The sequence below is a fragment of the Sander lucioperca genome, chromosome 17 (genome assembly GCF_008315115.2).
Source record: "Sander lucioperca isolate FBNREF2018 chromosome 17, SLUC_FBN_1.2, whole genome shotgun sequence".
NCBI classification, from domain to species: Eukaryota; Metazoa; Chordata; class Actinopteri; order Perciformes; family Percidae; genus Sander; species Sander lucioperca.
Window position 1 is genome coordinate 30301674 of NC_050189.1, and position 16663 is coordinate 30318336.

At 40.9% G+C, this 16663-nt stretch overlaps 2 protein-coding genes across 2 annotated transcripts in view; one reads left to right on the forward strand and one right to left on the reverse strand.

Annotated features, from left to right (window-relative positions):
• The window catches only part of LOC116043839 (SH3 domain and tetratricopeptide repeat-containing protein 1), a 33358-nt gene extending 27930 nt beyond the window's left edge, over positions 1 to 5428 (reverse strand). Inside the window, exons 1-2 of the mRNA XM_031290819.2 lie at positions 5198 to 5428; positions 2899 to 2970 (exon numbers count right to left, since the gene is read on the reverse strand). Of these exons, the coding sequence (XP_031146679.1) occupies positions 2899 to 2970; positions 5198 to 5312 (187 nt within the window). The 5' untranslated portion in view covers positions 5313 to 5428. The remainder of the gene's footprint in view (positions 1 to 2898; positions 2971 to 5197) is intronic.
• A 4018-nt stretch (positions 5429 to 9446) lies between these two features.
• znf16l (zinc finger protein 16 like) lies at positions 9447 to 15103 on the forward strand. The gene is made up of 3 exons (XM_031290830.2): positions 9447 to 10477; positions 12361 to 12570; positions 13469 to 15103. The coding sequence occupies exons 1-3, from the start codon at positions 9727 to 9729 to the stop codon at positions 14185 to 14187; spliced, it is 1680 nt and encodes a 559-aa protein (XP_031146690.1). The 5' UTR covers positions 9447 to 9726; the 3' UTR covers positions 14188 to 15103.
• The last annotated feature ends 1560 nt before the right edge of the window (positions 15104 to 16663 follow it).

Below are 16663 nucleotides of genomic sequence, written 5' to 3' on the forward strand. Positions count from 1 at the left end.
TAGAAAAAGTTAATTAAAAGCCCTGCTGACATTTGTTTAATTTGTAAAGAAGTACATAACATGGAATTTCTGCTTTTTCTGCTTTTGGTCAGAAGACGGATATGATGTAGTCGTCGTCACACCGTATAGACAGAAAATATTCAGGTGAATCACTAGTAAAACAAATAAATGAAAAATATGGATTCTAGGGAAAAGAATGACTTTCAAAAATTGTCACAAAAAAAGTCACGATACATATGATTTTTGACTCCCTCGGCTCCCTATGAACTCTTCTAGTGATTGTAGTGGATGTCACTGTGCGACTGCGTGACTCTCCGATTAATAAATGACTTAGGTGGGACTCACAGGTTCAAGGTATAAACCACTTCAAATTCTTCCACATGACTTTCCACTGAGGTCACTTCAGTTTTACAGCTCATGTGTTCTCGGAGGACCCGGGTGAGGTTGGCAGTGCTACTGAAGGCAATATTTCATAAGGGATTTCTCTCCAACATAACAGCAAGGGGCCACTAACAGTTTCCAATGAAGCTTCGTGAAGCATTTTCTTTGTTTTCTGAGCCCAATAGATGGCGCTCTCTGTTCGAGAAAGGGTTAAAAGCCCACTGAATTGCCATATCTTGAGCTATTTTCTTTAAACCAAGAGCGCCATCTGGTTGGGTCAATTAATAACACTAATGGTTCATGAAGCTGCATTTGGACATCACTAACAGGATTTCAGTGGCCTCTTGTTTTCTTCCATGATAGATGGTAAAAGGTAAAATACTTAGGGACTAGAAGGCAGCATTGTGGTCGAATCACCAACTGTTGAGTCCAAGTCAAGTCTTGAGTCCCCAGTGTTCGAGTCTAAGTCAGAGTCACCAAAGAAGAGTCTGAGTTGAGTCCAAGTTACTGTTACCTGAGTTTGAGTCCGAGTCAAGTTTCGAGTCCAAAGAATAGCGACTCGAGTCAGACTCAGAGTCCAGGACTTGAGTACTCCATTACTGCCTGTTACACATACAAGTAGTATGAAACTTCATCCAACTTCCGAGTCCTATTTTTATGAATGCTCGAGTCCAATTTCATAAATCCTAGAGTCAACAGTGCGCAAGTCCAAGTCGAATTACAAGTCCAGAGAAGAGCGTCTTGAGTCGGACTCGAGTCAGAGTCCAGGACTAGAGTACTACATCACTAATAAAAGGGCATTCGGAAAGCGCAGTCCTCTGCCAAGGCAATGTTAATGCAGTGTGAATTTTCCCATGAGGTAACTAATTTTTTCCGATTACTCCGACACCACATGAATGCAGCGCCAACACCCTATCTAGCAATGTTAAAGTTGCAACATGTAATACTGATAGCTAGTGTTTAAAATAGTTACTGCAGTACAAATTCAAAATACTGGAGACAGTCGTCTCCCCCGCCCCCTCCTCCCCAGACTCAAAGTTCACGGAGGTTGCCAGGCTGAGACTGCCGCATCCACAACAATGTTGCTAGACGCTTGTCTCACATAGCCAAATATTACACAGCACAGCGGAGTAGCTAACGTTAGATGCTGGCTATATTGACATGACGTGTCATAAAAGCCCATGCTCACATGGAACTCTGTACGTCACCCAACTGACAGACACACTTTTTCGGCTTACTCTAGGAACTGCTAAAAACACCACAACCTCGCCGTCCTCTCCACTCAACTGACAGACACATTTCCTCGTCTTAGTATTACGGTGGGAACCACTAAAAATAACACTAACGTTAGCTACCTTGCCGTCCTCGCCACCCAACTGAACACACTTTATTGGCTTAGAATTGCAGCAACAATCGCTAAACACACTGCAAACTCACTATTTTTGCGCATTATGTCCATAAGAGGGCAAACCATTACAGCGGGAGACATAACTACTTGTGTAGTCTCGCATTGCCAGACCTTCCTCCGCAGTGCTGCGAAGGAGGGTCTGGCTAGACCACATAGCATTCTGGGATTGGAGAAAAACGTGCTCTGGTTTATTGGCATTTCTGTAAACCAATCACAGGAGACTGAACGCAGCCGCGGCCCACAACCGATCACGCGAGGCATATAGCCGCGGTAGTGCCATTTTTTACTCTTATATTCAAAAAGTACATTTCAAAAACATTACACTTGGCAGCAGGTAACATTAGCCTACTGTTTGATTAAATTCTGTTAAAATGCTGAAAGCTAAACGGTCTAACGTGTGGCTGTATTTCACTGGAAATGATCCAGCACCGGGAAGTACAATAGTCTGCAGCTAAAGACATAGAGGAGACTAGCTGCACCACTGACAGGACTTCATGGTGCGTTCTATTGCACCTCGTAAGCTCATGGTGCATTCAATGAAGTTGGAAAGTTCCCTTCTGCCATCTAGTGATTCTTCTTTTTGTCATTTAACAGCAATTGACTGGTGAAATAAGTTATTGTTATTACATTTTAAAGAAATCATTTCAATTTGACCATATGACCAATGTTGTTTTGTGCTATTTTCTTTTTCTACATCAGTTAAGGCACCGGCACCATTGTATGTAATGTAGTGTTTTAGCAAATCAAACATCACGATTTTTTTGACTAAAAACTGTACGTCGATGTCAATATTGCGGCGATATTGTTAACACAGTGAGATTTCTGATAAATAATCGCCAATAATGTGGATACAATGACTAAGTGAGTAGAGGCAAATAATAAAACAGCTAGTTAGTCTGGTAAGTTTAGAAAATCACATCACCTTAGCCTTTAAAACCAGGAACAGACAACTCTTATGTCATATCACGATATTACGACATCCATAATTTAAGACGATATTTAGCCTCATATATCGATGTCGATATAATATCGATATATTGTCCAGCCCTAAGACCAACAGTGGTAGTAGCAGCCAGTCCAAAAGTAAAAACAAAAGAACAAAAAGTTACCTGTTGGGAAGTTTTCCTCACATGTTGACACAGTTCCCTTCAGACTTGCAGCATCTCTGGAGAAACCACGCACTGTTAAAACATGAAGATGCAGACATAACCAAAATTGCAAGTAACTTACTTTTATTTTAAGCCCTATTACAGAACTCATATGGCTGAAGAGTCTTCTTTAAAATGGAAAATGCTGCACTACTACAACTATTATTTCTAGTCATAGTTCTGTTATCTTTATTGTTACTATAATAATTGCCACTGTTCATCATACCAACGGCTATAATTATTGTGAATCATATTTCTCTATATCTGTATCATTGTCTCTGTGTCCCAACTGGCAGCAGCAGATGGAAGTTTTTTTTTTATTTTTATTTTATTTACTTGACAGTGACAATGCACAGCTCCTTAGCAGTAACAGAGTTAGCAATGAGCTAAAAATCTGTAGTCCCTGGGCAGGAACAGGGAATAACATCTCTGTCAGAAGGGAAACCTAACACTGGAATATAAAAAACGCTAACACAACAGTCAAGGATAACCATCAAATTTCACAGTATTAAAACTCGCCCACAACAACAACAACACAAAAACACCACTCCGACAACCACAACATGAAGACAACACTACAACAACAATACAATTTCACAGCATTAAAACACCACAACAGTAGTACCAACAATAACATTTTAGGGATCGACCGATACTGGTTTTTCAAGGCCGATACCGATTATTAGTCGTTAATGAAACCGATAACCGATATTTGGAACTAGGGTTGCACAATATTGACAAAATGTGATATTGCGATATCGGTTATGAATATTGCCATATTGATATTAATTTCGACATTTTTAAACATACAAACACAAATGTTATGGGAAAACGCATCAAAATAGATTCATAACAAATGCAACACAAGGATTATTTCAACTGACAGTCATATTGGACTGGTCCAACATGAATAAATAAATAAGGACCATGTCTACAGAACAGGACATGTTTTACTGGTTGGACAGTATAAAATAAATAAAGAGAACAGGACATGTTTTACTGGTTGGACAGTATAAAATAAATAAAGAGAACAGGACATGTTTTACTGGTTGGACAGTATAAAATAAATAAATAAAGAGGACAGGACATGTTTTACTGGTTGGACAGTATAAAATAAATAAATAAATAAAGAGAACAGGACATGTATTACTGGTTGGACAGTATAAAAACAATAAATAAAGAGAACAGGACACAACTGTTCTTTCGCTTCTCTGATTCGTTCCGTTTATTTGTGTAATATGTACACACGTGAAATGCTCCATAGGGTTTATCACATAGTGGACCCGTGCACTGACGTGCACTAACATGTGCAAGTGGCACGATAACTGGCCAATGAAACATTTGACACTGTAAATAATATTGAATTGAATTGAAAATGACAACTGAAAGACGCTAGCGGCAACGGCATCCAATACATTTCTTTCCAAAACAGGAAAGAAACAGAAAAGCAATAAGGAACACACACTATGGACTACATGTAAAGTATAGTAGACAGTATACAGTGTACATGTGCTTCAACATGAAAACAGCACAAAGCACTTCACGTATATATATTTTTTAACCTTAACATTACACTAATCTGCCCATTAATAATTATATCATTTAGGTATTCTAATAGGATAATTAACAGAGTAAACATGTGTTGCCTATTGTTTCTTGACTGTGATGTTTAAGCCTAACTGTACATTAATATATATATATATATATATATATATATATATATATATATATATATATATATATATATATACATATATACACACATTTCAAAAATAAGTGTAAAGCTAGTGGTTATAAGTTGGTATTAGTGATACTGGTGGTAGTGGGGGGGGAAAAAGTGCCAAAAACGTTGAAAAAAAGCGACACAAATCTCGAAAAAAAGGATCAAAAACTTACAAAAATTAAACAAAAAAAAGTGTTCACTTTCAATTTTGACAAGTTGCATAGTCGACGTTAAGACAACACAACACTTGACACTTGACTGATTGACAGATCGTTTCCAGTTTCTAAAATGTGAGGATTTTTCTGCATTGAGTATAGGCCTATTCTTACTTTGCATACTTTAAGAAGGCTACATTTTCCTGACGATAATTACATACTTTTACTTAAGTAACCTTTTTTACTGCAGGACTTTTACGTGTAACAGTTGTTTACAGTGTGGTGCTTTAAGTAAATGATCTAAATAACCTACTCTACTACTTCCACCACTGATAGCCTATCTCTCTGGTTCTGAAGTATTAGAATATTAGTAATAGCCTACCTATTCTGCTGGGTCGGTTTGATTTCTCTGCCGCCTCACGGTGCTGCTGGCCGTCTGTAGCGCTCTTTCTCCGGGGCCCGCGGCCGCCGATGTCTCGGTCCGACCTGGCTGACATGGCCAACACAACCGTACGGTTACAGTGTCCCAACTTCCCCGGTGTGTGGTCAACTCTTCAACATCACAGGCTTCTGCTCGGTGCGGCCAACGAAACTTCTCTCCAAGTATCAGAGCAGAGGCGGAAGTCTCGAGCTGGTGTTTCCTTTCAAAATAAAAGTCCCATTGACAAAAACATTTGACCTTAACTGACCTGCCTGTGTCGTAGATTTTTTTCCAAATGAATGCACATTGAGATTGAGCTCAACATTTAAGAAACGTGTTCCTGTCTTTGGCAGAGGATGTTATTAAAATCACAAGTATTTTTTAGAAATGTATATAGCTTCTTGTTGGAATTCATGTTTGAATAAATGATCTTTGTTATAGCCTATTTACAGTACTCAAATGTGTGCTTTGCAATCTAATGTAATGCTGGTTAATAGAGTTTTGTTATAATTCCTCAATTAAAAAAACAAATACATATTACCGCTTTAAAACATTATGAACGTAAAGGGAGATCCACATTTTTACGAAACTCAATTCTAAATATAACTGAACAAATATATCACATACTTATTGTATGAATTGTATTTTTTTTTTGTTGACTAATATGTATTTATTTTTATTTATACATGTCTTAAGAAAGGTCCCTGGGACCAAAACCTTCGATAAATAAACCAAACGCAGAGGTGAAAAGTGTGTGCAGGAATTTGTTATTATTATTATTTGTAATTATTCATTTATTCCCATTTTATTTTTCAAAATACACATTTTTCTGAATGCATTATTGTTACTTATTTATTGGCTGCTTGCGTTGCTGTAAGTAGATATTTTGGCACTATTTCTTTTTTATTCACTTCATTTTGCGTTATGTTATTTACTTTATTTATTTGTTAGTTTGTTATTTTCAGTATTTCTTTACCCAGTACATACAACTGGATATGAACTTGAGTGCAACGTGTGTACCAATCAGATTGCTGGCAACAGCAGTGAAGTGTGCAAAAATGTAGCCTACTACCATTGTTACACAGTTATAATACAACATTGCTCTCTTATTTTGAAGTTACATTTACTACATTTCCTGTTTAGCTCCAGTTAACTTGACTCAGACCCTTTGCTGTCGTATCTGCACTGACAGGCCTAAAAACCATCATCATATTCATTCTGTTTGTGTTATTACCTCTGTTTGTTATTTACATTCATGCTGCAGGTTGTATATCTGCGTATCAATCCAAATAACAAGACCCAGTCTTCACCTTTGGTGAGATTCAAGTATTGAAAGGTTGCTCCAATCCCTCCTCAAAATTCAAGTGTGCAGTTGAAATTTCGGGTTAATAATCACTCACTGAACAAATAAAGCTCTTTCCATTTTCCAGATCAGTATATGGGACACAGGGCTGAATTTTAATCATGTTCTTATACATAAAGATAACCTATAGTGTCAAACTCAACTTCTCTGAGGGCCCCATTGGAAAAAGACAATCACATCGATAGATAGATAGATAGATAGATAGATAGATAGATAGATAGATGGACTTTATTAATCCCAAATTGGGAAATTACTCTGTTACAAGCAGCAAGTTACAAGGACATACACACATACTCACCCACACACTTACAGAAAATACAAGAACTATACTAGAAATAATACATAGGATAAAAATTAAATAAGATAGCAAAGTACAACTACTGAAAAAAATGGACATGTATATACAAGTGCAATAGTTTATTGACGTGCAAAGAATTTTGAAAAAAGTGACAAAAATGTTGCAAAAAAGCACCAGAAATGTCATTAATAGCATAAAAAAATGCCGGGAAAAAGCATAAAAAATGTTTACAAATAAGAAAGAACCCGAAATAGGCAGGCCAAAATTGATTGTGAACCTTGAATAACGTGTGGGCCGAATCAAAGTTTGCGAAGGGCCGGATTTGGCCCGCAGGCCTTGAGTTTGGCACATGTGACCTAGACTAATTTCGGGGAATATAACCAAAGAACTGCCCGTATTTTCTTTCACACTTTCTATTCTAAACGCCGCCCCCCCAAAGCAAAAGTTTGCCTCTGTGTTTCGGTTGAGTGTGTGTGTGTGTGTGTGTGTGTGTGTGTGTGTGTTTTCCCTCAAACATCCCAGGAACAGACTCAGCGTTTCCTTTCCTCCAGTCAGTTCCTCTTGTCAGCTCCGAATTGCAGTGGCGTTGTTCTAAAACCGGAGCAACGCTCAGGAATTTATAACAGCAGCTACGAGACAATCACAGGGAAAGGATCACAAGATACACGATGGCTCAGCACTTACACATTCTGCAAGGTGTCATAAAATACTTACTCATTTTTACTCCACACACAGTAGTAGTCAGATGACTAAGGAGTGTAAAGTACAGGAGTCTTTATTATTATATGGGAGTGTGAATCCCTGAAAGTATGATCCCTGCGTTATATTCTCCTTGCTCCTTGTTATAAACTGCATCATCATATTTTTCAGCCATGGTGAAAATGTTAGCGAGCAGCTTCCAGCAGACACAGAGGCAAGATTAGCATTCATTAGAAGTCATGTTTGTGTTCACCTGATGAATGTAAGTCCAATGTTCACTCTGCTTTTAGCTCGGTTTTGGTCTCCACCAACTCCTGAAGAAATGCTGGAGATAATGAGATAAAAGAGGTGAAAAGCTCCGAAAAAGGTGAAGTCAATTTGAAGATTTCTGTTAATCCTTTGTGGGTATGTCACTACGAACGACACCTTTTACAGTAGACATCTGATCCACCCACAAATTAAAATAATTGATGGTGCAGCTTTAAAAAGGCTGTAGTTTTCCACAATTCAGTCAAAATTCGCCAAATGTCTTCCTTCCTCTCTGTTAATGTAGTTAGTACCATAAGTGTAATTTACTGGCGGGATAGTGGGGTTACAACCCCGCACCCCCCCCACACACACTAATCTAACTAAGCTTTTTTAGACGTTTTTGTCCCTTTTTTCAAGTTTTTTATTGACAATCTTTTCATATTTTTGTCGCCTTTTTGAGTTTTTTTTTTGTAATTGTTATCGCTTTTTCCGACATTTGTCGCCTTTTGTCGTTTTTGACACATTTTTTGAGTGTTTTTCCCACAATCTTTTCAATGTTTTTTTTTCAATACATGTAGACATGTCCCGGGACCTCCCTAGAGAGTTGAAGATCTCAACCCCCTCCCAATGTTGAACATCAACTGTGAAGTTAGAAGAAATTTGGAGCATTGGAGCAGTGTTGGGTCATCTACCAAAATCATTGAGTGTGTCTTTAAATGTAGCTATAAGTTTACCTTTATATAAGGGTTTTTAAGTTGTTTACTCATTTCTTCATTAATGCTTAATCCATGAGTTGTTTTAGAGATTAGTTATATGCCCTCAATAAAAAATTGTTAATAGTTGCCAGGATGTAAAATGCCCCTACGAGTGGATAGACCGTTTGAGGACTGCGATGGCTGCACCTGCAACCACTTTCTTCTGAGCTACAAAATGTAGTTTATTCCTTAAGAATGTATTAGCTCAGTTCAGTTTATTTGGTTTGGTGTGTTCAGTTCCAGTCAGTTTATTATCAGCTGTCATGACCTGAGTTCAGTTCTGTTTAGCTGACCTCTTTTGTGGGCCTAGAACGTGTGTTGCATATGTTCTTTTAAGGTGAATAAAACCCTCTTATTTTGAAAATCTGTCTGTGACTCATCACGCCTAACAGCTCTGTCCCTCACAAGGATAGAAAAGGGATACAGATAATCTGGACCAAACTCCATTTCTAACATTTACAACTGCAAAAATTATTGTTAAAACCCTGACTTATTAACATTTATAACTGCAAAATTTGTGGTGTATTAAAAAGTGAGAAACCAATCAGTTCTATCAAACAGAAATGATACATATGTGGAAACTGTATTTTTCCACAACCATACAACCCAGCTAAGTTATTTTATTAATGGATAATAATGTATCCATACATCTTTAGTAAATACTGTATTAACCATTAATAAGGCCATTTAGTTACAACTTATAAATCCTTTAGAAACGGTGCCAAGTAGTACAGTAATACTGATTTAACTGCCACCGTTAGTTTTCTACTTTATACTCTAGAGGGCGCTACTCTTGACAATCGATCTAAACTCTGCCGAATTCAGCCATTACTGCAACTCTGTTGTGTATGTCAAGTAAACTCATGAGTAAACTACTATCAAAAGTGATACTTCCATTTACTGCTTTCAAAACAAAAGTCTAATTGGCCAAGCTACGTCCTTTCAGTTGTTTGAAATGACAATGCTTTTGTTTTGAAGACAGATTCCTGTTACATCCGGCGTTACTAGCGCTAACTCTGAAAAACCTAACTACTGTCTTTCAGCATCATCCAAACATTAGCTTGTTGGTTAGCTTTTCAGCTAGCCAAACTCTTAGGAAAAACAGAGCTCCTAGCCAAGCTAATCTATGAGTCGCAAACGAAACCACAGTTTCGCTGAAACGAGCCTGTCTCCTGAACTCCACGGCGCCTTCATGGAGCCTCCCGGTTCAGCGAGCCGAGGAGACGGCGATTTCTTGGAGCTGGAGCACGACGAGGAGCTGCTCTGCTCGGTCAGCGACATCACCGAGCACCTCGGCAGAAACATCACCGTGGTGCTGGAGACAGCGCTGTCTGAGATCCGCAAAATGGTCAGCATCAGGATACGAGTCCTGAAAATGGAGCTGCGCGAGAAAACCGAAGAAATTGAAGTCTTAAAGGCGAGACTAGATACAGTCCAGCGGGATGGCAGGGACCCTTTCCCCGGCGTTACGACCATGGAGCCGTCTGCAGATGCTGGCTTCAAGAAACATGACTTCAGCTCAGGCACCAAACACAATAGTATCGACCCAAGGAGAGCCAAGGCTGTCATGCCGGGGGTGAAGAAGGAGAATATAGATGCTATTTGCGACTATCTGATGAAAGACAAGAACTCGAGGGGGTGTGCTGAAATGGACGCAGACCAGAGCAGCCAAGCCAGCGGCGACCGGGAGCCTCGCCAAGATCCGGACCCGCACTCCCTCAACCTGTGGCCCGACAGCGGCATGGCTGGCTCCGGGCACGGGCACGGAGACTCCGAGTCCACCACAGATGACCTGTTCAGTATGCTCCCCTCTGGCAGCAAACGGATGTATGACTACGAATGGATAGCACCAATGGATTATTCTTCAGACCTGAAAGGTAAACACAGCTGTGTGTGTGTGTGTGTGTGTGTGTGTGTGTGTGTGTGTGTTCTTATTTAACTATATTCGTATATATATATTATAACTTTAAAGGGCTGTTTGAGGGTTAAGACTTGGTTTTAGGATTAGGGTTAGAATTATGTTAGGGTAAGGGTTAAGGTTAGGCATTTAGTTGCGATGGTTAAAGTTAGGGTAAGGGGCTAGGGAATGCATTATGTCAATGATGGGTCCCCACAAAGATAGAGCCACGCACTATGTGTGTGTGTGTGTGTGTGTGTGTGTGTGTGTGTGTGTGTGTGTGCGTGCGTGTGTGCATGTGTTTTTACTACACTATGGAGGACACTTCTGAAGACATGCACTCATGGATCTATTACTGTGTAACTTACAGCTGTGGAAGCCCATTGCAGCCAGCAAAATTGATTTAAAAAAGTTAGCAATGATGTAAAAAAAATACCCTTGCTAATTCAAAATTATGAGATAGTGAGTCATAATTATGAGATTCTAAGATAGCATTTTGATTAAATTGTTCTAATGAGGTAACAATTTAACATTATCTTGGGTAATAAGGAGATTCATAACATAACTTCACGACATTAAGTTTCATGACATAACATGATGTGATATGTTGTTGTAACAACAAACGTTATGACAAAATAATAATAGCATGACAAATATCTTGGATTAACATGAACTATGATGATGAGAAGACCAGTTTCTTGTTATAAAAACAAGCAGTTTTTTGTCATGGTGGCATCTATCTATAAATTGCAGGAACTTCTGTCGGTCAGTGTGTGTGTGTGTTATGCGCATATCTCGAACCGTTAGTCCGATGGATTTCAAACTTGACAGGTGTCTTGCTACGGGCACGAGTAAGTGCGGTGCCAAGTTTGACGTTGTTTGGATTAGAAATACAAAAGATATCGTTAAATATATAAGTAAAAGAAGCCGCTCTAGCCGCTCACCCTGAGGACCAGAGACAGAGAGCAGCAGCGCTTTGGCAGCTAAAATGTGACATACACCTCAGACCCACAAAAATGTGCAAAGTAGCACTACTTTGGACTGTCTTTGACGACAATTCCCAAATTTAAGGACATTTCAGAATCCCACACATGCAAAGCACAACCAGACAACGAGTGCAGACAGAGCGTGATGCCACTTATAGGCAGGCTATTTATCTTATAAAGGGAGACGTATCTGTCCGTGTTTGGGGGGAAGGTAACCTGCACAGCTCCGGTATAATATGTGCTGATTAGCTCTCATAACGGGCCGGATGGGTAGCCCACTGTCATGAGTCCATGAGGCTTATGTCTGATTACTCCACATTTTCATTGTGATATTTTGTGATTACATTCTGAATCTGCAGCGTTCTCTGTCAGGTAAATATAGTAGTACAATGTCTTCCTCTGATGTAGACGTAGCCTACACTGTAAGTCAGTAGTAGGCTATACAGTGGAGTTGCATATTAAGTGGTTTGGGGTCCTTCTGTAAGTCATTTTGGGGTACAATTTGGTTTTGATGAATTCTACAAGCAGCAATACCACAGGCCAAGTAATCGCCCGTTCCAAACAGGCACATTTTCAACGGGCACTGCACTAGTATGTATAATTCAAAAATCTCATTCTGTTAATATTTTGTGAAAGCACCAGAAGTCAACCCTGCAATATGGACTTTGATGTATTTGGTCAAAAATATCGTGATATTTGATTTTTTTTCCATATCACCCAGCCCTAAATTGTAGTATGGCAAACAAAAGGCCACATCCAAACGGATTCATCAATCACTAAACAGAGCTTTATTTGTATCATTGCTAACTTTTTTTCGGTTTATTCCCACGGTACAACTTTCCTCTGGAGAAGTTTTATGTGATGTAATGTTTCCCAGTTCTGAAGGAGCCTGAGTGTGAGAGCAGCCCGACGGCCCCGACCGAGGACGATGAGGAAGAAGAGTTGCCGAGGAGGGACGGGGGAGGGCTGGAGCCGGCCCAGGCCCCGCTGTCGCACGTCCATCCCTCCGAGTTCTCCATGGAGCCCCAGAACTCTCCGGGGGAGGGGGGGAGTCCCCTGCAGGGCAGCACAGACAGGCCTGTGGCAGGTTGGTGAGAAAAGGAATGATGGGGGAGATTTGCCAGACCCTCCTCCACAGCGCTGTGGAGGTGTGGAGGAGGGTCTGGCTAGACCACACAGCATTCCGGGATGGGAGAAAAATGTGCTCTGGTTTATTGGCGTTTCTTTAAACCAATCACAATTGTCTTGGGCGGCGCTAAGCTCAGCACGGTGCTGCTGCAAAATAGCCTCGGGAAGGAACTTGTTTTGGTGGAACATGTGTACGTTCAAAAGTTGTTTTAGTCGTGCAACAGAAAACTCAGATTGGACAGATAGTCCAGCCAGTTGTCTAGCTAGCTGTCTCCTCCGCAGCGCTGTGGAGGAAGGTCTGGCAAAACTAGACTAGCCAAGAAAAAATGTTTGTTTTAGACCTGTAACAATTCTTACATAATTGTCTAATCCCAATATTTTTACATAACCGCGGTTTCTTTGTTAAACCGCAATTAATGCTAACATTAGCGAAGGTCCTAAGGGGTATGGCTGGTGATGGTAATTGTTGATTTTGTTTAGATGTGCCAAATTGTAATTATATAAGTGATTATTGGCCGGACTGTGTAGCTAAAACTATGCCAGCGGCAGCTGTCACTTGTTGCCATAGCAACTCCAAACATCCTGGGCTGTAGCTGCCTAAAGCCAGAGAGAATTGCTACATTTTTATGTTCATTTAAGAAAAAAAAACCAATGTTTTATGATAATAAAGAGACGTGGTGTACTAAATAGGCTGTGTACTTGGGAAAACTTTAGCTTATTTGAAAAAGTAATATATCTTTTTTAATTTTGACGATAAGAGATAATTATATTGTTAACCGCAATTATTTCTGAGATAATTAATTGTGCAGCAACATTTGGAATTGTTACAGCTCTAGTTTTTTTGTTTGTGGTTTCAGGCCAGCAGTTCCCCGGCCACACCTACATCTGCTCTCTGTGTGGAACCTTCTGCCCCGACTCTGTGTTCCTAGAGGAACATGTCAAACTGATACACTCGGACTCTGCCGGCGCCCAGGCTCTCCAGGCCCTGCAGTCCACCTGCTCGGCGGCACCCGCCATGGGGGATGGCAGCGCTGACCCGAGGAGAGGCAGCGGCGGCGGGGGGCAGAGCGAGGATGGCACAGGGGCTGGGGCTGGCGGCGGTGGCATGGCGCGGGGAGCGGCACCTGTGAAAAAGGAGATTAAAATCGAGGGCGGGTACGAGTGCGGGGACTGCGGCCGCCGCTTCAACTACCTTGGCAACCTGCGGCAGCACCAGCGCATCCACACCGGGGAGAAGCCCTTTATGTGTCCCGAGTGCGGGGAGCGCTTCCGCCACGCCGCCCGCTTAAAAAGCCACCGGCTGGTGCACAGCAGCGCCCAGAGCCCCTTCCCATGCCCCCAGTGCGGGAAAGGCTTCTCAGTGCTGTCGGGACTCAAGAGACACCAGCGGGTGCACACAGGCGAGAGCCCGTACGCCTGTCCACAGTGCGGCCGGCGCTTTAAGGAGCTGGGGAACCTGTACACCCACCAGAGGATCCACAGCGGCGCCACGCCCTACTGCTGCCAGCAGTGTGGCCGCAGCTTCCGCCACCTGGGGACGTACAAGAGCCACCGCTGCACGCCGCTAGGGGTGTAAATCACACTTTTTTTTTTTTTTATCACGATACGATATCATATTGATTCTTTGTACAACGGTTATTAGCTGATATCTCAAAGTCTGTCACGATACGATGACCATTCAATTCAGGGGCCTGCGATCAATATGAGACGATATCACGCGCCCATTTAACACAGTTACACTACACTAAAATATGATTAGGATCGGGCATCGAGTAGGGCTGCACGATACGAGGAAAATATGCGATATGTGATGACATTGTTGAATATCGCGATAACGATATTACTCGCGATAAACAGATATCAAAGTGTGCTCAGTTCTGCATTTCTGCTGCTCTTAGTATTCTGCTAATTACAGCAAATCGCTGGTTGAATTTAAAACAAATAAAGGAAATAATTTCCAAAATGTTTTCATTGAACAAATTGAACATCGAATTGAATGTAAAAGGCACCACTTAAAAAAAGAACGTTGTTACATTTTTATGTGCAGTTTTCGGCTGATATTTTCTTTCAACTCACACTAAAAATCTCTGAGTGTCTATTGCGATATGTTGTAGCCTTTTGCGATGTGTATATTGCGCAAGTTGATATTGCGATGAACCGGTTCCGACTTGAAAACTGTTTCAGAAATTCCGAGAAATGAATTAGATTCCAATCCGATCGTCGGTTCCAAATTGAACACAGGCAAGGTCCGGTTTCCGTAGCGATCGCCGTACTTCCACGCTTCTTGGTTGTGTTGCAGCCATGGAGCACAGTAAGCGGCGCTCTAAAGTGTGGCTTTATTTTACATGGAAGAAAAAAGCCCGGTAAAACTGTAAATCACCATTCAATCTAAATAAAATCTTCCTCTTATCTGTGAAATAAGCATGTGACCCGTTTCAATTCCACCCCGCAAAGAATCGATAAGAAGCGGAATCCAAAGGAAGATCAGAATTGTTCAAATCAAAACGATGCCCAACCCTAAATATGATTTGACAATTTTATTACTGAGCTCTTCCAGACATTGAATTAAAAAAACAAACTGCTCTTTTTAATAAAAAGAATAAATATGAAGTGGGAATCTAAAATAAAGGGGCATCTTACAGACGACATGTATCGATGTTTTTCACTTTGCATCGATAATATTGGATCGTGGGTCATTGAATTAATACATGGGTCCAAAATGATGTATGGTCACCCCTGCGGTAACGCGCCCCACCAGCTGCTGTTTCACTTTCTGATACCAAGACATTTGTGTCACAGACAGGATATGGCGCCGGCTCTGAGGCCTGCCTTTCTGTTGCACACGCAAAAGTATCTCGTCCTCACAAGAAACCAATCCAAGGCTAGCAAAATGATGCTAAAAAAGTAACGCTAACATCACGTGGCTAAAGTTAATATTTCACATTCACAGCATGAAATCAATTAACAGTTGCCTTATCATCTTTAAGATTGTTGAAGACACTATCAGGTACATTTCGTTGTGTTTTCAGGAAGATGAATACCTCCTCCTCGGCAGCCATTTTGACTGCTACTCTGATTGGTTTCTCGTGTGCACCAAGAGAAAAACTAATTCCCATGTCCCTTTGGGGCAGGGGCGTCAAACTCAACTTCCCTAAGGGCCACTCTAGAAAATGAGAATCACATCAAGGGCCAGACATGTAGAGTTTATTGCTTTTATCTCATCGAAAAAGTCAAATATCTTTGACTGGATTATTTCATGTCTCACGTAGTGCTCTCACTTACAGTTTGGTCGACAAAAATGCCAACAATTGTTGGAAAAGGCGTCAAAAATGTGGGGGGGGGAAAAACTACAAAAAGGCCGAAAAACAACGTCAAACGTTGAAAAAAGTGACAAAGCTAGGCGGGCCAAAATGAATTGTGAACCTCAATAGATATGGGCGCCGGATCAAAATCTGCAAGGGGCCGGATTTGGCCCTGCGGGCCTTGAGTTTGACACGTGTGCTGTAGGGGCTCTGTACAGTTCACACTGATACACGCAGTTTGGAGCACAACAGGAACTCCCAAAAGGAAGGAAGACTTACATGGATCATAGGGAGAGACTTTGATTTGTGGAATGCAACAGTGACTACGTTTACATGAACATAATATTCCGGTTTTTGCCCTTATTCCAAAAAAGACTGTATTCCGACTAAGCCGTTTACATGGCTAATGAGAGTGAATATCCCACTAATATTCCCGTTTACATGTAGCCGTGCAAAATACCCTGCAAACTGTCGGCTGGTTGGTTTGTGTACAGCAACCATAGCAACGCACAGAGCTGACCATAAGCCGTAAACAAGCAAGAGGCCGTAAACTGCAGTGAAAACCCAGATTGAGACGCATATTCTGAATGCGGTGTATACTTGTCCAAAGAATGCCTCTAAAATCCTACGTGTCTTAATCGGAAAATGCTATATTCGGAAAAAGGCCTTATTCGGAATATCCAACCGGAATATGCTGTTTACATGACCTGTATCACATTCGGAATAAGTTTGGAAAAGTAGTGGAATATT